Raw genomic sequence first — 27,222 nt, forward strand, 5'->3', positions numbered from 1 at the left:
TCCGCTGGTTGGCACAACTGGAACAGTAAAAATACACATACATCTTCATTACCAATGCAGTTACATGCCATGAGTGTGTTGAAGAGCTGACAATCACAATACCCCCATATGGCTCAGGCAGGGCCGCCAACAGAAATCGTGGGGCCCGGGACAAACATTTTAAGCAGGCCCCCCCGTGTCGGCGGTATTGCCCGCCAACCCCCCCATTTCACACCTCATGAGCCCCCTCTCTTTCCCCCCGATCCCATGTATTTCTCTCCCTTCCGTCTCACCCCATCTCACGCTCCCGCATCGCATGTATTTTTCTCCTCTGCTTCTCAATCTTACTCGCCCCTTTTCCTCACTCACCGCCCTACTCTCCCTCCGTCAATTACTTCACGCTCACTCATTCCGCCCCCCCACACACAATTCCCCCCATAAGATACTGTATATACCAAAAACTTCCCACCCAATGCAAAAAACTTCCCACCCCCAAATACTTTAAAAAAAAATCCCCACCTCCCAAGTATATACAACCTCTCCCCCCCAAATGCATACAAAACCCCACCCACCCACCCAATATATATATATATATATATATATATATATATATATATATATATATATGCAAATATAGCTGTATGCTCATCTGCATGTCTTAGGCAGGTCTGCAACCCCGCCTTTCCCCATTATCACATATATATATATATATATATATATATATATATATCCAATACATATAACAAATACCCCAAGCCCCCCAATCCATATAACAAATACCTCAAGCCCCCCAATACATATAACAAATACCCCAAGCCCCCCAATCCATATAACAAATACCTCAAGCCCTCCAATACATATAACAAATACCCCAAGCCCCCCAATCCATATAACAAATACCTCAAGCCCCCCAATCCATATAACAAATACCTCAAGCCCCCCAATACATATAACAAATACTCCAACCCCCCCAATCCATATAACAAATACCCCAAGCCCCCAATACATATAACAAATACTCCAACCCCCCCAATCCATATAACAAATACCCCAAGCCCCCCAATACATATAACAAATACCCCAAGCCCCCCAATACATATAACAAATACTCCAAGCCCCCCAATCCATATAACAAATACCCCAAGCCCCCCAATACATATAACAAATACCCCAAGCCCCCCAATCCATATAACAAATACCCCAAGCCCCCCAATCCATATAACAAATACCCCAAGCCCCCCAATACATATAACAAATACTCCAAGCGCCCCAATCCATATAACAAATACTCCAAGACCCCAATCCATATAACAAATACCACAATACATATACATATTATATATATATATATTAAAAAATCAGACTTACCTGCAGGGAAGGGGGGGCGCGGCGTGCCGGTGCCTGCGGGTGGTGGCGGCGGCGGTGCTGGGGGGCGATGCTAGGGGCAGGCCGGTATGGGGGTGTCCGGCGGTTGTGGGGAGTGTCCGGCGGTGGCGGGGGGGTGTCCGGCGGCTGTGGGGGGGTTTCCGGTGGCTGCGGAGGGGGTGGCGGTACAGAGGGGGACCCAGCTTCTGGTCACAGCGGTTGCCGCCGGCCCCGCTGCAGGCACGCCACGTGTGTGCTGCGGGGGTGGGGATGTCGGGACGGCCCGGTGGGGAGGGGGGTAGCGTGGTGACGACGGCGGTGGGGGGGGGGGGGGGGAGGAGGTGGCAGTGCTGCGAGGGGCCCGGCGGCTGGTAACAGCAGTTGCCTCCGGACCAGCTGCACCTGTCACCCAATGGTGCTCCCTCTCACGCCGGCGCGCCGGAAGCCTTAAACCCCCTATTTCCGGCGCTGCCAACAGTGAGACCCGGCGCCACAGAGGTTTTTTTTTTTTTTTAAATTAACAGGCGCCCGCCCACGCAGGGGGCCTGAGCGGCCGGGCCCCCCTGACCCACAGGGCCCGGGACGCCAGTGCCTTTTGTCCCCCGCTGTTGGTGGCCCTGGGCTCAGGGGCACCCAGCTGGGCATAATACCTTTATTTACTGGCCTGGGTATCGCTTCACCGTCACATGCAATACAAAGAGAAAAGGACAGACAGGACACACACAACAATAAACATATATAACCAGCCCCAGGTAATCCTTCCAATAGAGGAGGTAGATCCCAGGTAATCTTTCCAATAGAGGAGGTAGATCCCAGGTAATCCTTCCAATAGAGGAGGTAGATCCCAGGTAATCCTTCCAATAGAGGAGGTAGATCCCAGGTAATCCTTCCAATAGAGGAGGTAGATCCCAGGTAATCCTTCCAATAGAGGAGGTAGACATAAAGTCCAATCTTTGCTGTGGGGGTTAAATGCTGCTCTCGTAGGGAGTAACCAATCCTATTCATTACTCTGTATCCACATTGGGAATAGAATCAGAACAGACCTCGTGTTTGTTACATTTTTAAAGAAATACCCTTTTCCAAAAAACCTGAAGAAAGACATCAATAGGAAACGTGGCTAAATTGCTTCTTTTAAATAAAACAACTCCTGTAAAACAATGTTTATTTCCCTGAGGCTTCTTCCCCTTATTTAAACAATGATTCTGCTAATTTGCTAATTATTTAAACAATGATTCTGCTAATTTGCTGTGGAATGGAGATAAATCATAGACGTTCTATTTGCCATAAGATTGAGCCCAAATTCACTAAACATTGCATTAACCTATGATACATGAATAGTATCGCAGTATTTACTAAGTACATGTAACCTCAATCCATGTTTTCTCCTGTAAAGAGCAACGCGTTAACTAAAATAGATGGTGTAGGGGCTGCATGCAGAGGTAACCACAGGAGACTTGCGTTTGGACAAGTAAACATAGGCTTTTATTCAGCCACAGTTCAGCAATACAAAATACAGCTTTTTCCTCAGCCCAGCATGTAAGAGTCCATCTACTATATATTTCTGAAAGTGTCCTATGTGTCCGGGTCTGTATGTGTCTCCCTGTGTACCTCCCTGTGTCCCTAGCAGCAATCTCATTGGCTCCCTTGGCCCGCCCCCCCGCACACCTCTCATTGGCCGGACACACACCTACACTCACACAGAGATACACACACACAGGACACTGAGACACACACAAAGATACACACACACTGAGACACACACAGATACACACACACTGAGATACACAGACAGGACACACATATACAGACAGGACACACACATACACTGAGATACACACAAAGATACACACACACACACTGAGATACACAGACAGGACACAGATAGACAGACAGGAGACACACACACACACACACACCCTCCCCCCCCCCTCTGTCCGCCCCCCCCATCACGTGCGCCCCCCCATCTCGTGCGCCCCCCCCCCATCACGTGCGCCCCCCCCCATCACGTGCGCCCCCCCCCATCACGTGCGCCCCCCCCCCATCACGTGCGCCCCCCCCCCATCACGTGCGCCCCCCCCCCCCATCACGTGCGCCCCCCCCATCACGTGCGCCCCCCCCCCCCATCACGTGCGCCCCCCCCCCCATCACGTGCGCCCCCCCCCCATCACGTGCGCCCCCCCCCCCCCCATCACGTGCGCCCCCCCCCATCACGTGCGCCCCCCCCATCACGTGCGCCCCCCCCCCATCACGTGCGCCCCCCCCCCATCACGTGCGCCCCCCCCCCATCACGTGCGCCCCCCCCCCCCCATCACGTGCGCCCCCCCCCATCACGTGCGCCCCCCCCCCCATCACGTGCGCCCCCCCCCCATCACGTGCGCCCCCCCCCCCATCACGTGCGCCGCCCTGCACCGGCTCACAGGTAAGGCACAGCACTGCCAGTAACTCTCCTATTTCAGGCGCGGAGCCTCGCGCCTCAGGCCCCACACAGGCCCCACACAGGGCGCTTCCTGCCGCCGCCTGTACACGCCTCACTCAGCCAGGCGGCACATCGGGGGAAAGCGGGCGCCGGGGGAGGAGCGCGAGTCACGAGGAACGGGGGGGGGGGGGCGAGTCACGAGGAACGGGGGGGGGGGTGAGCCGTGAGTCACGGGGAGCGAGCCCCCTTCCTCCCCTTTCTCCCCCCCCACTCCCCTTTCTCCCCCCCCCACTCCCCTTTCTCCCCCCCCCCACTCCCCTTTCTCCCCCCCCCCACTCCCCTTTCTCCCCCCCCCCACTCCCCTTTCTCCCCCCCCCCACTCCCCTTTCTCCCCCCCCCCACTCCCCTTTCTCCCCCCCCCCACTCCCCTTTCTCCCCCCCCCCACTCCCCTTTCTCCCCCCCCACTCCCCTTTCAATAAACCATTTTTAAACAACATCGTATTACATTTTATTCCATCTTTCTTTTCAATATTATTATCCAACCTTTCCAACAAACAGTCACCTATTGTTCCACCATTTATAAATAATACTACCTATTACGCATTTACATCCCGGGCAACGCCGGGTCTCTCAGCTAGTTTATACATAAAGTACGTCATGCCCAGTGTCCCTCTGCAGTTCGGGCAGTTCGGGCAGTTCGATCTCTCGATCTCTCGATCTCTCTCTCGATCTCTCGATCTCTCTCTCGATCTCTCTCTCGATCTCTCTCGCGATCTCTCTCTCTCGCGATCTCTCTCTCTCGCGATCTCGATCTCTCTCTCTCTCTCTCGATCTCTCTCTCTCTCTCGATCTCGATCTCTCTCTCGATCTCGATCTCTCTCTCTCGATCTCGATCTCTCTCTCTCGATCTCTCTCTCTCGATCTCGATCTCGATCTCTCTCGATCTCGATCTCTCTCGATCTCGATCTCTCTCGATCTCGATCTCTCTCGATCTCGATCTCTCTCGATCTCGATCTCTCTCGATCTCGATCTCTCTCGATCTCGATCTCTCTCGATCTCGATCTCTCTCGATCTCGATCTCTCTCGATCGCTCGATCTCGATCTCTCTCGACCTCGATCTCTCTCGACCTCGATCTCTCTCGACCTCGATCTCTCTCGACCTCGATCTCTCTCGACCTCGATCTCTCTCGACCTCGATCTCTCTCGACCTCGATCTCTCTCGACCTCGATCTCTCTCGACCTCGATCTCTCTCGACCTCGATCTCTCTCGACCTCGATCTCTCTCGACCTCGATCTCTCTCGACCTCGATCTCTCTCGACCTCGATCTCTCTCGACCTCGATCTCGATCTCGATCTCTCTCGATCTCGATCTCTCTCGATCTCGATCTCTCTCGATCTCGATCTCTCTCGATCTCGATCTCTCTCGATCTCGATCTCGATCTCTCTCGATCTCGATCTCTCTCGATCTCGATCTCGATCTCTCTCGATCTCGATCTCTCTCGATCTCGATCTCTCTCGATCTCGATCTCTCTCGATCTCGATCTCTCTCGACCTCTCTCGACCTCGATCTCTCTCGACCTCGATCTCTCTCGACCTCGATCTCTCTCGACCTCTCTCGACCTCGATCTCTCTCGACCTCGATCTCTCTCGACCTCGATCTCTCTCGATCTCGATCTCGATCTCGATCGATCTCGATCTCTCTCGATCTCGATCTCTCTCGATCTCGATCTCTCTCGATCTCTCTCGATCTCGATCTCGATCTCGATCTCGATCTCGATCTCTCTCGATCTCTCTCGATCTCGATCTCGATCTCTCTCGATCTCGATCTCTCTCGATCTCGATCTCTCTCGATCTCGATCTCGATCTCGATCTCTCTCGATCTCGATCTCGATCTCTCTCGATCTCGATCTCTCTCGATCTCTCTCGATCTCGATCTCTCTCGATCTCGATCTCTCTCGATCTCTCTCGATCTCGATCTCTCTCGATCTCGATCTCTCTCGATCTCTCTCGATCTCGATCTCTCTCGATCTCGATCTCTCTCGATCTCGATCTCTCTCGATCTCTCTCGATCTCGATCTCGATCTCTCTCGATCTCGATCTCTCTCGATCTCGATCTCGATCTCGATCTCTCTCGATCTCGATCTCTCTCGATCTCGATCTCGATCTCTCTCGATCTCGATCTCTCTCGATCTCGATCTCGATCTCTCTCGATCTCGATCTCTCTCGATCTCGATCTCTCTCTCTCGATCTCTCTCGATCTCTCTCGATCTCGATCTCGATCTCTCTCGATCTCGATCTCTCTCGATCTCGATCTCTCTCGATCTCGATCTCGATCTCTCTCGATCTCGATCTCTCTCGATCTCGATCTCGATCTCTCTCGATCTCGATCTCTCTCGATCTCGATCTCGATCTCGATCTCTCTCGATCTCGATCTCTCTCGATCTCGATCTCGATCTCGATCTCTCTCGATCTCGATCTCTCTCGATCTCGATCTCTCTCGATCTCGATCTCGATCTCTCTCGATCTCGATCTCTCTCGATCTCGATCTCGATCTCTCTCGATCTCGATCTCGATCTCGATCTCTCTCGATCTCGATCTCGATCTCTATCTCTCTCGATCTCGATCTCGATCTCTCTCGATCTCGATCTCTCTCGATCTCGATCTCGATCTCGATCTCTCTCGATCTCGATCTCTCTCGATCTCGATCTCGATCTCGATCTCTCTCGATCTCGATCTCTCTCGATCTCGATCTCTCTCGATCTCGATCTCGATCTCTCTCGATCTCGATCTCTCTCGATCTCGATCTCGATCTCTCTCGATCTCGATCTCTCTCGATCTCGATCTCGATCTCTCTCGATCTCGATCTCGATCTCGATCTCTCTCGATCTCGATCTCGATCTCGATCTCTCTCGATCTCGATCTCGATCTCGATCTCGATCTCTCTCGATCTCGATCTCGATCTCTCTCGATCTCGATCTCTCTCGATCTCGATCTCTCTCGATCTCGATCTCTCTCGATCTCGATCTCTCTCGATCTCGATCTCTCTCGATCTCTCTCGATCTCGATCTCTCTCGATCTCGATCTCTCTCGATCTCGATCTCGATCTCGATCTCTCTCGATCTCGATCTCGATCTCTCTCGATCTCGATCTCGATCTCGATCTCGATCTCTCTCGATCTCGATCTCTCTCGATCTCGATCTCTCTCGATCTCGATCTCTCTCGATCTCGATCTCTCTCGATCTCGATCTCTCTCGATCTCGATCTCTCTCGATCTCGATCTCTCTCGATCTCGATCTCTCTCGATCTCGATCTCTCTCGATCTCGATCTCTCTCGATCTCGATCTCTCTCGATCTCGATCTCTCTCGATCTCTCTCGATCTCGATCTCTCTCGATCTCGATCTCTCTCGATCTCGATCTCTCTCGATCTCGATCTCGATCTCTCTCGATCTCTCTCGATCTCGATCTCGATCTCTCTCGATCTCTCTCGATCTCGATCTCTCTCGATCTCGATCTCGATCTCGATCTCTCTCGATCTCGATCTCTCTCGATCTCGATCTCGATCTCTCTCGATCTCTCTCGATCTCGATCTCGATCTCTCTCGATCTCTCTCGATCTCGATCTCTCTCGATCTCTCTCGATCTCGATCTCTCTCGATCTCGATCTCGATCTCGATCTCTCTCGATCTCGATCTCTCTCGATCTCGATCTCTCTCGATCTCGATCTCTCTCGATCTCGATCTCTCTCGATCTCGATCTCTCTCGATCTCGATCTCTCTCGATCTCGATCTCGATCTCTCTCGATCTCGATCTCTCTCGATCTCGATCTCTCTCGATCTCTCTCGATCTCGATCTCTCTCGATCTCGATCTCGATCTCTCTCGATCTCGATCTCTCTCGATCTCGATCTCTCTCGATCTCGATCTCTCTCGATCTCGATCTCGATCTCTCTCGATCTCGATCTCTCTCGATCTCGATCTCGATCTCTCTCGATCTCGATCTCTCTCGATCTCGATCTCTCTCGATCTCGATCTCGATCTCTCTCGATCTCGATCTCTCTCGATCTCGATCTCGATCTCTCTCGATCTCGATCTCTCTCGATCTCGATCTCTCTCGATCTCGATCTCGATCTCTCTCGATCTCGATCTCTCTCGATCTCGATCTCTCTCGATCTCGATCTCGATCTCTCTCGATCTCGATCTCTCTCGATCTCGATCTCTCTCGATCTCGATCTCGATCTCTCTCGATCTCTCTCGATCTCGATCTCTCTCGATCTCGATCTCTCTCGATCTCTCTCGATCTCTCTCGATCTCGATCTCTCTCGATCTCGATCTCTCTCGATCTCGATCTCTCTCGATCTCGATCTCTCTCGATCTCGATCTCTCTCGATCTCGATCTCTCTCGATCTCGATCTCTCTCGATCTCGATCTCGATCTCGATCTCTCTCGATCTCGATCTCTCTCGATCTCGATCTCGATCTCTCTCGATCTCTCTCGATCTCTCTCGATCTCGATCTCGATCTCTCTCGATCTCTCTCGATCTCGATCTCGATCTCTCTCGATCTCTCTCGATCTCGATCTCGATCTCTCTCGATCTCTCTCGATCTCGATCTCTCTCGATCTCTCTCGATCTCGATCTCTCTCGATCTCGATCTCGATCTCGATCTCTCTCGATCTCGATCTCGATCTCGATCTCTCTCGATCTCGATCTCGATCTCTCTCGATCTCGATCTCTCTCGATCTCGATCTCTCTCGATCTCGATCTCTCTCGATCTCGATCTCTCTCGATCTCGATCTCTCTCGATCTCGATCTCTCTCGATCTCGATCTCGATCTCTCTCGATCTCGATCTCTCTCGATCTCTCTCGATCTCGATCTCTCTCGATCTCGATCTCTCTCGATCTCGATCTCTCTCGATCTCGATCTCTCTCGATCTCGATCTCTCTCGATCTCTCTCGATCTCGATCTCTCTCGATCTCGATCTCTCTCGATCTCTCTCGATCTCGATCTCTCTCGATCTCTCTCGATCTCGATCTCTCTCGATCTCTCTCGATCTCTCTCGATCTCGATCTCGATCTCTCTCGATCTCGATCTCTCTCGATCTCGATCTCTCTCGATCTCGATCTCTCTCGATCTCGATCTCGATCTCTCTCGATCTCGATCTCTCTCGATCTCGATCTCGATCTCTCTCGATCTCGATCTCTCTCGATCTCGATCTCTCTCGATCTCGATCTCTCTCGATCTCTCTCGATCTCGATCTCTCTCGATCTCGATCTCGATCTCGATCTCTCTCGATCTCGATCTCTCTCGATCTCGATCTCGATCTCTCTCGATCTCGATCTCTCTCGATCTCGATCTCGATCTCTCTCGATCTCGATCTCTCTCGATCTCGATCTCTCTCGATCTCGATCTCTCTCGATCTCTCTCGATCTCGATCTCTCTCGATCTCGATCTCGATCTCGATCTCTCTCGATCTCGATCTCTCGATCTCTCTCGATCTCGATCTCTCTCGATCTCGATCTCTCTCGATCTCGATCTCTCTCGATCTCGATCTCTCTCGATCTCGATCTCTCTCGATCTCGATCTCGATCTCTCTCGATCTCGATCTCTCTCGATCTCTCTCGATCTCGATCTCTCTCGATCTCGATCTCTCTCGATCTCGATCTCTCTCGATCTCGATCTCTCTCGATCTCGATCTCTCTCGATCTCTCTCGATCTCGATCTCTCTCGATCTCGATCTCTCTCGATCTCTCTCGATCTCGATCTCTCTCGATCTCTCTCGATCTCGATCTCTCTCGATCTCTCTCGATCTCTCTCGATCTCGATCTCGATCTCTCTCGATCTCGATCTCTCTCGATCTCGATCTCTCTCGATCTCGATCTCTCTCGATCTCGATCTCGATCTCTCTCGATCTCGATCTCTCTCGATCTCGATCTCGATCTCTCTCGATCTCGATCTCTCTCGATCTCGATCTCTCTCGATCTCGATCTCTCTCGATCTCTCTCGATCTCGATCTCTCTCGATCTCGATCTCTCTCGATCTCTCTCGATCTCGATCTCTCTCGATCTCTCTCGATCTCGATCTCTCTCGATCTCTCTCGATCTCTCTCGATCTCGATCTCGATCTCTCTCGATCTCGATCTCTCTCGATCTCGATCTCTCTCGATCTCGATCTCTCTCGATCTCGATCTCGATCTCTCTCGATCTCGATCTCTCTCGATCTCGATCTCGATCTCTCTCGATCTCGATCTCTCTCGATCTCGATCTCTCTCGATCTCGATCTCTCTCGATCTCTCTCGATCTCGATCTCTCTCGATCTCTCTCGATCTCGATCTCTCTCGATCTCTCTCGATCTCGATCTCTCTCGATCTCTCTCGATCTCTCTCGATCTCTCTCGATCTCTCTCGATCTCGATCTCTCTCGATCTCGATCTCTCTCGATCTCGATCTCTCTCGATCTCGATCTCTCTCGATCTCGATCTCTCTCGATCTCGATCTCTCTCGATCTCGATCTCTCTCGATCTCGATCTCTCTCGATCTCGATCTCTCTCGATCTCGATCTCTCTCGATCTCGATCTCTCTCGATCTCGATCTCTCTCGATCTCGATCTCGATCTCTCTCGATCTCGATCTCTCTCGATCTCGATCTCTCTCGATCTCGATCTCTCTCGATCTCGATCTCTCTCGATCTCGATCTCGATCTCTCTCGATCTCGATCTCTCTCGATCTCGATCTCTCTCGATCTCGATCGATCTCGATCTCTCTCGATCTCGATCTCTCTCGATCTCGATCTCTCTCGATCTCTCTCGATCTCGATCTCTCTCGATCTCTCTCGATCTCGATCTCTCTCGATCTCTCTCGATCTCGATCTCTCTCGATCTCGATCTCTCTCGATCTCGATCTCTCTCGATCTCGATCTCTCTCGATCTCGATCTCTCTCGATCTCGATCGATCTCGATCGATCTCGATCTCGATCGATCTCGATCTCGATCTCTCTCGATCTCGATCTCTCTCGATCTCGATCTCTCTCGATCTCGATCTCTCTCGATCTCGATCTCTCTCGATCTCGATCTCTCTCGATCTCGATCTCTCTCGATCTCGATCTCTCTCGATCTCGATCTCTCTCGATCTCGATCTCTCTCGATCTCGATCTCGATCTCTCTCGATCTCTCTCGATCTCGATCTCGATCTCTCTCGATCTCTCTCGATCTCGATCTCTCTCTCTCTCGATCTCTCTCGATCTCTCTCTCTCTCGATCTCTCTCTCTCTCGATCTCTCTCTCTCTCGATCTCTCTCGATCTCTCTCGATCTCGATCTCTCTCGATCTCGATCTCTCTCGATCTCGATCTCTCTCGATCTCGATCTCTCTCGATCTCTCTCGATCTCTCTCGATCTCTCTCGATCTCTCTCGATCTCGATCTCTCTCGATCTCGATCTCTCTCGATCTCGATCTCTCTCGATCTCGATCTCTCTCGATCTCGATCTCGATCTCTCTCGATCTCGATCTCTCTCGATCTCGATCTCTCTCGATCTCGATCTCGATCTCTCTCGATCTCGATCTCTCTCGATCTCGATCTCGATCTCTCTCGATCTCGATCTCTCTCGATCTCGATCTCTCTCGATCTCGATCTCGATCTCTCTCGATCTCGATCTCTCTCGATCTCGATCTCTCTCGATCTCGATCTCGATCTCTCTCGATCTCGATCTCTCTCGATCTCGATCTCGATCTCTCTCGATCTCTCTCGATCTCGATCTCGATCTCTCTCGATCTCTCTCGATCTCGATCTCTCTCGATCTCTCTCGATCTCTCTCGATCTCTCTCGATCTCTCTCGATCTCGATCTCTCTCGATCTCGATCTCGATCTCGATCTCTCTCGATCTCGATCTCGATCTCGATCTCGATCTCTCTCGATCTCGATCTCTCTCTCTCGATCTCGATCTCGATCTCTCTCGATCTCGATCTCTCTCTCTCGATCTCGATCTCTCTCGATCTCGATCTCTCTCGATCTCGATCTCTCTCGATCTCGATCTCTCTCGATCTCGATCTCTCTCGATCTCGATCTCGATCTCTCTCGATCTCTCTCGATCTCGATCTCGATCTCTCTCGATCTCTCTCGATCTCGATCTCTCTCGATCTCGATCTCGATCTCTCTCGATCTCTCTCGATCTCGATCTCGATCTCTCTCGATCTCGATCTCTCTCGATCTCGATCTCGATCTCTCTCGATCTCTCTCGATCTCGATCTCGATCTCTCTCGATCTCTCTCGATCTCGATCTCTCTCGATCTCGATCTCGATCTCTCTCGATCTCGATCTCGATCTCTCTCGATCTCTCTCGATCTCGATCTCGATCTCTCTCGATCTCGATCTCGATCTCTCTCGATCTCTCTCGATCTCGATCTCGATCTCTCTCGATCTCGATCTCGATCTCTCTCGATCTCTCTCGATCTCGATCTCTCTCGATCTCGATCTCGATCTCTCTCGATCTCTCTCGATCTCGATCTCGATCTCTCTCGATCTCGATCTCTCTCGATCTCGATCTCGATCTCTCTCGATCTCTCTCGATCTCGATCTCTCTCGATCTCTCTCGATCTCGATCTCTCTCGATCTCTCTCGATCTCGATCTCTCTCGATCTCGATCTCTCTCGATCTCGATCTCGATCTCTCTCGATCTCTCTCGATCTCGATCTCGATCTCGATCTCTCTCGATCTCGATCTCTCTCGATCTCGATCTCTCTCGATCTCGATCTCGATCTCTCTCGATCTCTCTCGATCTCGATCTCGATCTCTCTCGATCTCTCTCGATCTCGATCTCGATCTCTCTCGATCTCTCTCTCTCTCTCTCTCGATCTCGATCTCGATCTCTCTCGATCTCGATCTCGATCTCGATCTCGATCTCGATCTCTCTCGATCTCTCTCGATCTCTCTCGATCTCGATCTCGATCTCGATCTCTCTCGATCTCGATCTCGATCTCGATCTCTCTCGATCTCGATCTCGATCTCGATCTCTCTCGATCTCGATCTCGATCTCTCTCGATCTCGATCTCGATCTCTCTCGATCTCTCTCGATCTCGATCTCTCTCGATCTCGATCTCGATCTCTCTCGATCTCTCTCGATCTCGATCTCGATCTCTCTCGATCTCTCTCGATCTCGATCTCGATCTCTCTCGATCTCTCTCGATCTCGATCTCGATCTCTCTCGATCTCGATCTCTCTCGATCTCTCTCTCTCTCGATCTCGATCTCGATCTCGATCTCTCTCGATCTCGATCTCGATCTCGATCTCGATCTCTCTCTCTCTCGATCTCGATCTCTCTCGATCTCTCTCGATCTCGATCTCGATCTCGATCTCTCTCGATCTCGATCTCGATCTCGATCTCTCTCGATCTCGATCTCTCTCGATCTCGATCTCGATCTCTCTCGATCTCGATCTCGATCTCTCTCGATCTCGATCTCGATCTCTCTCGATCTCTCTCGATCTCGATCTCTCTCGATCTCGATCTCTCTCGATCTCGATCTCGATCTCTCTCGATCTCGATCTCGATCTCTCTCGATCTCTCTCGATCTCGATCTCTCTCGATCTCGATCTCGATCTCTCTCGATCTCGATCTCGATCTCTCTCGATCTCTCTCGATCTCGATCTCTCTCGATCTCGATCTCGATCTCTCTCGATCTCTCTCGATCTCGATCTCTCTCGATCTCGATCTCTCTCGATCTCGATCTCGATCTCGATCTCTCTCGATCTCGATCTCGATCTCGATCTCTCTCGATCTCGATCTCGATCTCTCTCGATCTCGATCTCGATCTCTCTCGATCTCGATCTCGATCTCTCTCGATCTCTCTCGATCTCGATCTCGATCTCTCTCGATCTCGATCTCGATCTCTCTCGATCTCGATCTCTCTCGATCTCGATCTCGATCTCTCTCGATCTCGATCTCTCTCGATCTCGATCTCTCTCGATCTCGATCTCTCTCGATCTCGATCTCTCTCGATCTCGATCTCTCTCGATCTCGATCTCGATCTCTCTCGATCTCGATCTCGATCTCTCTCGATCTCGATCTCTCTCGATCTCGATCTCTCTCGATCTCGATCTCGATCTCTCTCGATCTCGATCTCTCTCGATCTCGATCTCGATCTCGATCTCTCTCGATCTCGATCTCGATCTCTCTCGATCTCGATCTCGATCTCGATCTCGATCTCTCTCGATCTCGATCTCGATCTCGATCTCGATCTCTCTCGATCTCGATCTCGATCTCTCTCGATCTCTCTCGATCTCGATCTCTCTCGATCTCGATCTCGATCTCTCTCGATCTCGATCTCGATCTCTCTCGATCTCGATCTCTCTCGATCTCTCTCGATCTCGATCTCTCTCGATCTCGATCTCGATCTCTCTCGATCTCGATCTCGATCTCTCTCGATCTCTCTCGATCTCGATCTCGATCTCTCTCGATCTCGATCTCGATCTCTCTCGATCTCTCTCTCTCTCTCTCTCGATCTCGATCTCGATCTCGATCTCGATCTCTCTCGATCTCTCTCGATCTCGATCTCTCTCGATCTCGATCTCGATCTCGATCTCTCTCGATCTCGATCTCTCTCGATCTCGATCTCGATCTCTCTCGATCTCGATCTCGATCTCGATCTCGATCTCTCTCGATCTCTCTCGATCTCGATCTCTCTCGATCTCGATCTCGATCTCGATCTCTCTCGATCTCGATCTCTCTCGATCTCGATCTCGATCTCTCTCGATCTCGATCTCGATCTCTCTCGATCTCGATCTCTCTCGATCTCGATCTCGATCTCGATCTCGATCTCGATCTCGATCTCTCTCGATCTCTCTCGATCTCGATCTCTCTCGATCTCGATCTCGATCTCTCTCGATCTCTCTCGATCTCGATCTCGATCTCTCTCGATCTCTCTCGATCTCGATCTCGATCTCTCTCGATCTCTCTCGATCTCGATCTCGATCTCTCTCGATCTCGATCTCTCTCGATCTCTCTCTCTCTCGATCTCGATCTCGATCTCGATCTCTCTCGATCTCGATCTCGATCTCGATCTCTCTCTCTCTCGATCTCGATCTCTCTCGATCTCGATCTCGATCTCGATCTCTCTCGATCTCGATCTCGATCTCGATCTCTCTCGATCTCGATCTCGATCTCTCTCGATCTCGATCTCTCTCGATCTCGATCTCGATCTCTCTCGATCTCGATCTCGATCTCTCTCGATCTCGATCTCGATCTCTCTCGATCTCTCTCGATCTCGATCTCTCTCGATCTCGATCTCGATCTCTCTCGATCTCGATCTCGATCTCTCTCGATCTCTCTCGATCTCGATCTCTCTCGATCTCGATCTCGATCTCTCTCGATCTCGATCTCGATCTCGATCTCGATCTCTCTCGATCTCTCTCGATCTCGATCTCTCTCGATCTCGATCTCTCTCGATCTCGATCTCGATCTCTCTCGATCTCTCTCGATCTCGATCTCTCTCGATCTCGATCTCTCTCGATCTCGATCTCGATCTCTCTCGATCTCGATCTCGATCTCGATCTCTCTCGATCTCGATCTCGATCTCTCTCGATCTCGATCTCGATCTCTCTCGATCTCGATCTCGATCTCTCTCGATCTCGATCTCGATCTCTCTCGATCTCGATCTCGATCTCTCTCGATCTCTCTCGATCTCGATCTCGATCTCTCTCGATCTCGATCTCGATCTCTCTCGATCTCGATCTCTCTCGATCTCGATCTCGATCTCTCTCGATCTCGATCTCTCTCGATCTCGATCGATCTCGATCTCGATCTCTCTCGATCTCGATCTCTCTCGATCTCGATCTCGATCTCGATCTCGATCTCTCTCGATCTCGATCTCGATCTCTCTCGATCTCTCTCGATCTCGATCTCTCTCGATCTCGATCTCGATCTCTCTCGATCTCGATCTCGATCTCTCTCGATCTCGATCTCGATCTCTCTCGATCTCGATCTCGATCTCTCTCGATCTCGATCTCGATCTCTCTCGATCTCGATCTCTCTCGATCTCTCTCGATCTCGATCTCTCTCGATCTCGATCTCTCTCGATCTCTCTCGATCTCGATCTCTCTCGATCTCGATCTCTCTCGATCTCTCTCGATCTCGATCTCTCTCGATCTCGATCTCTCTCTCTCTCTCGATCTCGATCTCTCTCGATCTCGATCTCGATCTCTCTCGATCTCGATCTCTCTCGATCTCGATCTCGATCTCGATCTCGATCTCTCTCGATCTCGATCTCGATCTCTCTCGATCTCTCTCGATCTCGATCTCTCTCGATCTCGATCTCGATCTCTCTCGATCTCGATCTCGATCTCTCTCGATCTCTCTCGATCTCGATCTCTCTCGATCTCGATCTCGATCTCTCTCGATCTCGATCTCTCTCGATCTCTCTCGATCTCGATCTCTCTCTCTCTCTCGATCTCGATCTCTCTCGATCTCGATCTCTCTCGATCTCGATCTCTCTCGATCTCGATCTCTCTCGATCTCGATCTCTCTCGATCTCGATCTCTCTCGATCTCGATCTCTCTCGATCTCGATCTCTCTCGATCTCGATCTCTCTCGATCTCGATCTCTCTCGATCTCTCTCGATCTCGATCTCGATCTCTCTCGATCTCGATCTCTCTCGATCTCGATCTCTCTCGATCTCGATCTCTCTCGATCTCTCTCGATCTCTCTCGATCTCGATCTCTCTCGATCTCTCTCGATCTCTCTCGATCTCGATCTCTCTCGATCTCTCTCGATCTCGATCTCTCTCGATCTCGATCTCTCTCGATCTCGATCTCTCTCGATCTCGATCTCTCTCTCTCTCGATCTCTCTCTCTCTCGATCTCTCTCTCTCTCGATCTCTCTCTCTCTCGATCTCTCTCTCTCTCGATCTCTCTCTCTCTCGATCTCTCTCGATCTCGATCTCTCTCGATCTCGATCTCTCTCGATCTCGATCTCTCTCGATCTCGATCTCTCTCTCTCTCGATCTCTCTCTCGATCTCTCTCTCGATCTCTCTCTCGATCTCTCTCTCGATCTCTCTCTCGATCTCTCTCTCGATCTCTCTCTCGATCTCTCTCTCGATCTCTCTCTCGATCTCTCTCTCGATCTCTCTCTCGATCTCTCTCTCGATCTCTCTCTCGATCTCTCTCTCGATCTCTCTCTCGATCTCTCTCTCGATCTCTCTCTCGATCTCTCTCTCGATCTCTCTCTCGATCTCTCTCTCGATCTCTCTCTCGATCTCTCTCTCGATCTCTCTCTCGATCTCTCTCTCGATCTCTCTCTCGATCTCTCTCTCGATCTCTCTCTCGATCTCTCTCTCGATCTCTCTCTCGATCTCTCTCTCGATCTCTCTCTCGATCTCTCTCTCTCGATCTCTCTCGATCTCTCTCTCGATCTCTCTCTCGATCTCTCTCTCGATCTCTCTCTCGATCTCTCTCTCGATCTCTCTCTCGATCTCTCTCTCGATCTCTCTCTCGATCTCTCTCTCGATCTCTCTCTCGATCTCTCTCTCGATCTCTCTCTCTCTCTCTCTCTCTCTCTCTCTCGATCTCTCTCTCTCTCGATCTCTCTCTCTCGATCTCTCTCTCTCTCTCTCTCTCTCTCTCTCTCTCTCCTGTACTCTACTCTCCTTTTAAACCAAAAACTCACTCAGCTTGTCTTGTTAACCCTCCTGCTGCCTCCAGGCATGGATTAACTCCTTGCTGGCCGACACCAAACAGCCTTGCTGTTGGTAATAGCCGAGTTACCCTGTTATAGATGGTAATAATAATGTGATGCACATGACGTGTTACCATATCATCCCCTATTCAGTAAACTCAGTTGACATTTTTGTAGCAAAAGGACATTACGCTATTTACTATAAATCCCAGCTTAACCTGCCATTACTTCCATCCACACCCCGAAATAAAGCTCTTGCAATAACATAGCATTTTCCCCCATGGTTATTTCCTTCTCTCGCCACTCCAGCGAGAGCCCTATTCCAGGGTCTGAATAGAAGTAATGGAAAACGTACATAACGTTACATTATTTGATGTTAATGCAGTGATAACATGATGTCAAGCACAGTTATTTGTTGCACATAGTGAATATGACATTAATTCAGGGAGCATAATATCCGTTGCTGTTTTAGGTAATGTCACCTTATGTGCACTGATGTAACTGTGTTTAGTGAATTCATCCCCCCGTGGGTATTATTTATTAAACCGCCATAGTGCTGATCGGGGCACTATCACTTGTAAACCTCTTTTTCACAGAGATAGGTTCCCAATTGGTATTACTGCAGTGTAATGAATGACCCCCTTATATCCTTAGTCAATAAACTGTGAAGCTATATTTCATATGCTAGAGTGGAGCTGAACTCTTCTCCAACAAAAGATGACTCCACAGCATAATAAGCAGGGACCTTAGACCCATATTTATCAAATATATTGACATATGGGTCTATTCAAATGGATTGGCCATAAGGTACCTTAAGGCTTAGCACTGCTAAATTATATGCTCCAATGTTGCTCCTCTTGTATAAGAATGGATTTGGAAGTGGTTATATGGAATTATTGAAGTACTGTAGTGTAGCGAGCTAAAAATTGCAGTATCTTTTGCCACCATTTGAAATCTTTCTTCATAAGAAATGGTGCTATAGTTATAAACAAGTTACCCCCATTTTACAGAATAATACCAGACTTGACAGCAATCTGAATCCCTTTATGGTAGCAGTCGAATCGGCTTCATATTTGATCTGATGTTTGGCACAGATAAAGCTATTATACTGTATAAAACTTCTGTCTGCTCTGGCCCCTACAGTGTATCTTGTACTGTAGGAAGCAATGTTACTTTTTTTGTAAATGAAAAACATAAAGCTTAGAATCGAACAACTGAACTCACCTGCACGTGTCTGTTTTTCCTGTTTCAGAAATACCTTTCTATTCTGCTTATTATTTTTCACAACCCGAAGCCTACAACAGAAGCAACATTTCATATATTAGAGGAGCAACAGGAAGGGACATTTATTGGAAGTATAAGGAATAATCTAACATTAAATGCCCCATACAAGTTGGAGTTCAACCTTCTGGACAAATCACTGTGTTTCCATTTGGACCAAGAGAGTGGAGACTTGTATACAACTGCAACCAAACTGGACAGAGAATCCTTATGCCCACATGATGTTTTAGATCAATGTGTTGTTGCAATAGATGCAATTATTTCATCTGAGGAACACTACGAGATAGAGAAGATCACCGTTTTTATTCTGGATATCAATGACAATGCTCCCTATTTCTCAGAGAAGAACATCATTCTCTCTATTTCAGAAGATACAGCAGTTGGAACCATGTTTGCTATTGACCACTTGGCTAGTGATGCAGACACAGGAAGCAGCAGTGCTCTAACATACCATTTGAACTGTCCTGATGGGGTTTTCATCTTAAGTCATCATTCTGAACTAATATCACTAATGGTACAGAAGCCATTGGATCGTGAGTTACAAAGGGAGTACATCATGAATTTAGTTGCTTCAGACCAAGGGCTGCCACCATTATCTGGCAGTACCACTCTTATTGTGGAGATTATGGATGTGAATGATAATTGTCCAATCTTCCTAACAAATTATATTTCTTTGGATCTTCCTAGAAACTTCTCTGTTAACAGAACAGTAGTACAGCTTCTGGCTGTTGATGAAGATGCTGGTGAAAATAATATAATTCAATATGTTTATAGCAACAGAGTCCCAGATGCATCCAAACAACTCTTCACTTTGTATAGCACTACTGGAGTAATAAGATTATCAACATTTATACACGAAGATACACCTAATCTGCACAAACTTACTATTTTAGCTATTGGACCTGGATGTGTGCCTGCAGTGGCTATTATTGCAATATTTATAGAGGAATCGAGGAGCAAAGCACCCAGAATGGAGTTTCTTCTTATAGCTTCTCAAGTGGAAGAGGTGGTTTCCATCAAAGAAGATGTTCCACTTAATACCATCATTGCTATCTTAGAAATTACAGACCCTGATCATAGCATCCTCCGACCAGTTTACATAAACGGAACATCGCCTTTCTTTCTAAAGCCTTCTGAAAATACCCCTGACAGATACTTGCTTGTAACTCATGCACAATTAGATTTTGAGCTGGAACAGAAATATGACATTCATGTAGTTGGAAACGATACGTTGTCTCCGACCATTTTTTATGACAAAACTCTCAGTATTAAAATTGAAGACGTAAATGATAATTTCCCGCAATTCTCCCAAAATATTCTAGAAATATACACAGAGGAAAATAATAACCCAGGGGACTTTTTATTGAAGCTTTCTGCTTCAGATGCTGACAGTGGATTCAATGGAAAACTCTGTTTTGATTTGGAAGAGGGAACCCCCTCTGCATTTGCAATTGATAAAGCAAGTGGAATTCTCACCACATCTGTTTCTTTTGATCGTGAAGAAGAAGCTTCTTACACTTTTCTGGTCATAGCATCAGACTATGGATCACCTTCGAAGAATAACACCTGTACAGTTGTTATTAACATCTTGGATCAAAATGACAATGCACCTGTATTTCCTATGAATGAGTTTAACTTTTATATTCCTGAAGATCTTCCCAGACGAGACAAGGTTGGAATTATAAATGTGACAGATGCCGATTTTGGGTCGAATTGTGAATTTTCTGTTTCCCTGCTAAATGCTACCACTCTTTTTTCGATAGACCAGGATAGCATAATCTTGAGATCTGAGGGTTCCTTAGATTATGAGAGAGAATTTATGTATGAACTATGGATTGAAGCTAAAGACAAAGGTAATCCACCCCTCTTCTCAAGAGTAAAAGTGCTTGTCTTTATATTGGATGTGAATGATAACGCTCCTCTAATTCTCCTTCCAGAATCAAACTTCTCATATGTGCTAGTTCCACCAGATACTTCAAAGGGTTCCTCCATAGCCAAAGTCCATGCAATTGATTATGATGCTGGCATGAATGGAGTCATAACATACAGTGGATTTGGTGAGATGGGCCCTAGTGCCAATCTCTTCATGATTGACGCTTTAACTGGCAACATCACATTGAAAGAAAGTATTAATGGCCATCATTGTGGGCTTTACCAACTCTTGGTGAAAGCAAGTGACCATGGTCACCCTGATGCCCTTTCTACCATTGTTAGGGTTAACATCCTCCTCAACCATAGCATCGGCAACAGAAGTTACTTGGAATCTTTAATCACAGAGAAGGCAACTTTGACCAAGGAGAATCAAGTGACCATGTTAAGCCCATGCCCACAGTATCGGACCATGGCTCAACGTTCTTGGTTTCTGACTGCACCTGCCGCCTTGGCGTGTGTTGTTGGCATGTCTGCGGTATGCAGCGTGACCGGTATGTTCTTGTTTTGGCGCACCAGGAGAATAAAGGCAAAAAATAAAAAAAAGCCAGATGTAGAAGTACCATTACAAGTAACTATCGACTACAGTGAGAAAGACTGGGGCGAGATCAAATAAATGATTAAATCCTTGCAAAGCTAATTCAAGATATCGTGGCCTATGTTTGAGGGCCAAGGTTTATTTACTTACAGGAAAAAAAGGATCAGCAGTAAAAAGAATTGTGAAAAAAAGGTTATTTTCTGATCTAGAAATGCTGCTGTTTGCCAGTTCAATCAAAGTGGGTTTGACCTGAATAAACCATTGAGTTAAGACATTGTCACCTTGCTGTGAAGCCATTAGAAGGTGACAAGAACAAGGGAACATTTAGCACATTTTCATTTCTGCCAGGGGACACACTGTGACTCATTTTATGTACTATACTGAGGGAGGGGGTTATTAATCAATGTCTAATAGTGCCGAGCAGGACAGTGCCACACCGAAGCCAAGTTAGCACTATTGCACTTTGATGAATATCCCTGGTGCATAAAACAAACCCCTTTCATCAGAGCCGTCTTAAGTATGGTTGGGGCCCTGGGCTAAGTGTAAATTGGGGGCATCTCCCAAAAAGGTCATGTTTAAATACAAATACAGAATATTTTTATTGAACAAAATGCAAAACTTTTATTGAAATTCAGCAAATATTACTACAAACACAGACATTGTATTTATTTACTGTACATGTGTCGCTGTCTGTTTTTTATTTGCAAAGTCACAAATAACATCATCATATTTCTCTCACTTCTCCCCTGCCATCTACCCCTCTTTTCTGCAGAGACCTGCACTTTATTAACCTACCAGCTTTTAATTCCACTTTGCACTTCTCTCTCTTCTCTCTCTCCTCCTTTCTTTTCTCGCCTCTGCTCCAGAATCTGACAACCTGGTCAGGAACTACAACATGCCCTATCCTCTTCTCTTGATCTACATGCCCCTCTTTCTCTCTGCCGTTCTCGCCCTTCTAACTCCAGACCCTGGCTGAATTGCCACATACGCACAGGGCCGCCGACAGGAGGGGACAGCCAAGACTGCTGTCCCGGGCCTGGCCAGCCAAGGGACCCGGCCTCCCTGTTGACAACCCTACAGTTTCCTCTGTGTAGTCAAGTGGGGCCTCTTTTCTGGGACCACCCCCATCTCTCCCTCTCCTCCTGCAGGGCCCTCCCCTTTGCTCTGCACCGCCTATCTATCCCTCCATTTCTTATGCTCTACAGGCCTGCAGGGCCCTTCTGTGTACTGGCCAGATTGTTCCAGCAGGCCCACCCAAGGGCCCCAGGTAAGCCAGGATACCCCAGGCCCTTGACCCCCTTATACCACCATCCCATGCCCCTTGCCCCCAAGGTGTGTGTGTTTGTTTGTATTTGGGGAGGGGTGCTTATTGTGTGTGTGTTTGTATTTTGAGAGGGGGGCTTATTGTGTGTATTTGCAGAGGGGGGGATTATTGTGTGTGTGTGTGTGTGTGTGTGTGTGTATAAGGAGGGGGCTTATTTTGTGTGTGTATTTGGGGAGAGGGGCCTATTGTGTGTATCTGTATTTAGGGAGGGGAACTTGAGAGAGGGCTGAAAGAGGGAGAGGAGAGGTGGGGTGTCTTGTTTCAACTCTGCCCTCCGCCCCAGGCGAAACAAACCTACTTATCTTTACTAATCAACATGCACAAGTCTAACCCATGCTGACTCTTCTCTGTCTTTGGCTCTCTGCTCAGACCACCGTCTCTTACCTGTTTTTCTTCCTCCATGTCACCTTAGGACTTTGCTGACTATTTCAAGACATAGGTGTATTCTATACATCAAGACACCCCTCTGTATCCTCCTCCCATCCTATACCTCTTCCTAACTCTCCTCCTGCCTTCCTCAACTCTTTTTCCGCTGTCACAGAAGAGGATTTATCGCAACTGATCTTTTCTTCTCCCTCTACCATTTGTGCTCTTGACCCCATTCTCCTCAAACCTCTTGCTCCTACTATAATCCTTACCCTCACACATCTTTTCAACTCCTCCCTCTACTCTTGTACCTTTCCCTCCTCCTTCAAATATGCAACAGTTATACCATTACTCAAAAACAGCAAGCTTGATCCTACCTGTCTCTCTAACTATCGTCCTGTCTCCCACCTGACTTTTTCCTCTAAACTCATTGAATACCTTGTATTTTCTCACTTGCTCCCTTTTTTTACCTCCGATTCTTTCTTAGATCCTCTACAATCTGGCTTCCGCACTGCTTACTCCACTGAAACAGCCCTCACTAAAATAACTAATGTTCTCCACGGTTCCAAAAACAAATGCCATTACATTCTGCTCAAATTACTTGACCTCTCTGCAGCATTTGATACTGTGGACCACCCTCTTCTCCTTCACATTCTCCATACTCTTGGTATTCGAAACATAGCTCTATCCTGGATTTCCTCTTACTGTACCTCTCCCATCGCACAGTACTTTCAGTGTCTCATTTGCTAACATCTCCTGCTGTGTCAATCTCTCTGTGGGCGTACATCATGGGTCAGTCCTGGGACCTCTTCTCTTTTCTTTTTACACACTCTCTCTAGGTGACCTTATCACATCTGTTGGGTTCAAATATCACCTTGTTGCTGATGACGCACATTTACTTTTCAACCCCTGACCTTACACCTGCTGTACAGACTAAAGTTTCTGAATGTCTCTCCACTATATCATCCTGGATGGCCCTCCGCCGACTAAAACTTAACATGTCAAAAACATAGCATTGCAAATATACGCCCTTTCCTTGGTTGCTCTACTGCTAAAACTACAATTCAGGCCCTCATTCTCTCCTGTCTCGACTATTGTAACCTTCTACTGTCTGGCCTTCCTGCCTCTCACCTGTCTCCTCTACAATCTATCCTAAATGCTGCTGCTAGAATCACGTTACGCTCTCCTAAATCTGTCTCAGCATCTCTCCTGCTGAGATCCCTCTCCTGGCTTCCTATCATATCCTGTATTATACACAAGTTTCTCCTCCTCACTTTTAAGGTCATAAACTCATCTGCCCCTCCTTACATCTCAGCCCTAATTTCTCGCTATACACCGCCCAGACTCTTGCGTTCTAAAGCCCTCTCCCGCCTAAAACCTTTCTCACAGACTGCCCCACACCTCTGGAATGTCCTTCCCCTCAACACCCGACTAGCACCCTCTCTCTCCACTGTCACATGCATTACTGCTGTGAAGCGCTATGTACCTAGATAGTAAAAACAGATAAACCGGCGCCTAAAGGAAATAAAAATCTGACCAAATAAAGTCCAATTCAAAAGGCTGGGATGAGTTCCATGGAAGTGTCCTCAATGTAATCTCAGACAAACAAACATGTACGACGACTTCTTTGTCTGAGTCACTTTCCTCCAGAGCAAATGGTACCTACCTTCTGACCAGTATGGCCACTCCTCTTTTCTTCACACGTGCTGATGCAAAGAACACTGAAGAGGAGGTTCTGTCTCAAAATACGGGTTGATCGTGTTTCCTGAAATGAGTTTCCGATGCAAATATCAGTGAATTTGAAATGTGGAGGAAGAACGAGCCGGGAGCTGCTGACTGGTCTCACGCTGCAAAAATAGTTTGTGAACTCACAATGCTCTGCATATGCCCCCTTCAGTGCTCCCACGGTGGGTTTGGCAATTGGGAAAACACCTCTCAAAGCCTAAAACCTTTCTCACTGACTGCCCCACACCTCTGGAATGTCCTTCCCCTCAACACCCGACTAGCACCCTCTCTCTCCACCTTTAAGACCCATCTTAAAACAAATTTCTTTAACGAAGCATATGGGTAGCTCTGTGGCTGATACTATACATCCATACATTGACCTTGGCCCCTTGATGATGCATGTACCAGAACACCCACATAGTGTCTCTGTGCATTCTTTCGACTTACCACTTAGATTGTAAGCTCTTCGGGGCAGGGACACCTTTTATTTCTGAAGCGCTTATTCCCATTATGTTATATTATTATGTCACATGCATTACTGCTGTGAAGCGCTATGTACCTAGATGACGCTATATAAATAAAGATATACATACATACATACGTATATCTGATTTGATTGTCATTAAGGAAAGAGTTCAATCTTGGTTGAAGCAGCAACTGCTTAGCTCATTATTAATAAGTTTCAACTTTGCAATGTGTGGCCGTCATCGATAGAAAAATTAGTAAAGCAAATTCAATGTTAGGAAATGTTGATTTATTTTCTTAAACACATTTCCGACAAATCAATTAAACTACTTGTCACGGGAGACCAGGAACGTCTAACACCTTTTATATTTGTACCGGGATCATGCATTAGGCAAAGCAAGGTAGTAGAAACAAAATGTACTTTATTTTGCTAAACCCACTTACAAGAAGTAGAATTACACAATATACAGGTAAAAGTATACTTACTGGGAGTCTGGTGGAAAAATCTAGGGTTTTCTAGGTGCAGGGCGCCCGCTTGGAGGAGCTTACCCTGACCGGGATATACCTCGGTTTTCCTGGTCCTCTTTTCGCCTTCAATTACTAGCCGCGACCGCTATGTTCGATTTGTAGTACTTGGCTGCAAAAGACGGGACTTAGTCCAGAGGGCTTAACCTTTATTATATAGCCTGGTTACCCTTGCCCATCACACCTCCCCCCTAAGACAAAGACTCTGGGGCAGCCACCTCATCCGGTGGTTCCACAAGCCGGGAAGCTCTGGAGGTACGTTGGTCACTGGGGATGTCCTGTCAGGATTGTCCATCAGCATTGACATGCTCACTGCCCTTTTTGTGCTGAATTGAAAAATCAAATTCCTGCAGGGCAAGGCTCCAGCTAAGCAATTTCCCGTTATCCCCCGACACCCTCTGTAGCCAACTCAGGGGATTGTGTTCCGCGAGAACAGTAAAAGCCCACCATACAGGTAGGCCTGGTGCTTCTTCAGTGCCCACACAAGTGCGAGGCACTCTTTTTCAATGATCGCATAAACCACTTCCCGAGGCAACAGCTTGTGACTCAGGTAGAAGATCAGGTGTTCTCCCCCACCCTCACCTACCTGGCTCAGTACAGCACAGACACCATAGCGCGAGTGTCACGCCTGTATGCCCGCAGACCTGGCTAGACCCCAGTATTGAGGTGGGAACGGTATGATACCACACACCCACAGCAGTGGGAGCAAGCCCGGAGTGTGGTATGGCGTTGCTGGGCCTGTTGGAGGAGTTGTTAGTTATACTTGCAACGCTTGGGGATGTCCGTAGGAGTAGTCGTGTCAGTGTGACAATGTCCTCGAGTCCAGAAGTTAGAATCGTCAGAGTATAAGCCAAGTCCTAGGAAGCCAGAGGTAAGCGAAGTAGGATGCGTAGCAGGGTTCAAGGGATACCAGAGAGCAGAGTAGTCCAGGACAAGCAGGGGTCAAAGCCAGGGAAATCCAAGATAACACAGGAGCAGGAAACAACAGGAACACAGAGGGAGCACAGCATAGGTCAGGTACACACAGGGAAACAGGAACTATGCAGAGTGAGGAAGAAGTGGACAGACAGGGGTTATAAAAGGAGGGCATACCAATAGGAGAGAGGGGAGGAGTAGAGAGAGAAGTGGTAGACGACAGGGATAGGACAGGGAGAGAAGAGGAGGAGACAGAAGGGGCAGTCAGGGGAATGGCCTGGAGGGCTTGGAAGGCGGAGACATGGGGAACAGGATAAGAAGAGCATGTGCGCGCGCCCTCTGTAAGCTGGGGATGCACGCGCACGGGTTGCAACACAGAGAGGGACTGCACGGAGCAAGGGAAGGACGCAGGAGGAGCATGAAGCCCAGAGAAGGGGAACGTGTGCGTGACCTACGACCGCGAGACAGCATGCAGAGGCAGGGAGGAGGGAACAAGTGGATCAGGGAGACCAGCGGAGGAGCGTGTGCGCGTGCCCATCATGGGCTGAGGGAGCGCACGCACCGGTCGCGTCACCAGGCGCGCGGAACGCCGCGCCGTGGGCACCATGGAGGGAGGAGGCAACGGGACGGATGCCACCACGGGGGAAGGTAATGCGGGCACCGCGGGAGAGAGGGAGCGGGGAGGATCATAGGAGGGACTGAGGGACCGCATGGGTATGCGAGACCTGCGGGGAACGCGCTG

General features: G+C 48.7%; 1 protein-coding gene across 2 annotated transcripts in view; it reads left to right on the forward strand.

Moving 5' to 3' along the window:
• The window catches only part of LOC142467301 (protocadherin-20-like), a 38,755-nt gene extending 16,922 nt beyond the window's left edge, over positions 1-21,833 (forward strand). Inside the window, exons 2-3 of one of the 2 annotated variants that reach the window (XM_075572805.1) lie at positions 18,665-20,546; positions 20,631-21,833. In XM_075572805.1, coding sequence (XP_075428920.1) covers positions 18,665-20,546; positions 20,631-21,238 — 2,490 coding nt within the window. In that variant the 3' untranslated portion in view covers positions 21,239-21,833. Of the gene's footprint in view, positions 1-18,664 lie in introns of both variants that reach the window. The other variant, XM_075572804.1, reaches the window with a different exon arrangement.
• Positions 21,834-27,222: the final 5,389 nt, after the last annotated feature.

Source organism: Ascaphus truei, chromosome 16 (genome assembly GCF_040206685.1).
Source record: "Ascaphus truei isolate aAscTru1 chromosome 16, aAscTru1.hap1, whole genome shotgun sequence".
NCBI classification, from domain to species: Eukaryota; Metazoa; Chordata; class Amphibia; order Anura; family Ascaphidae; genus Ascaphus; species Ascaphus truei.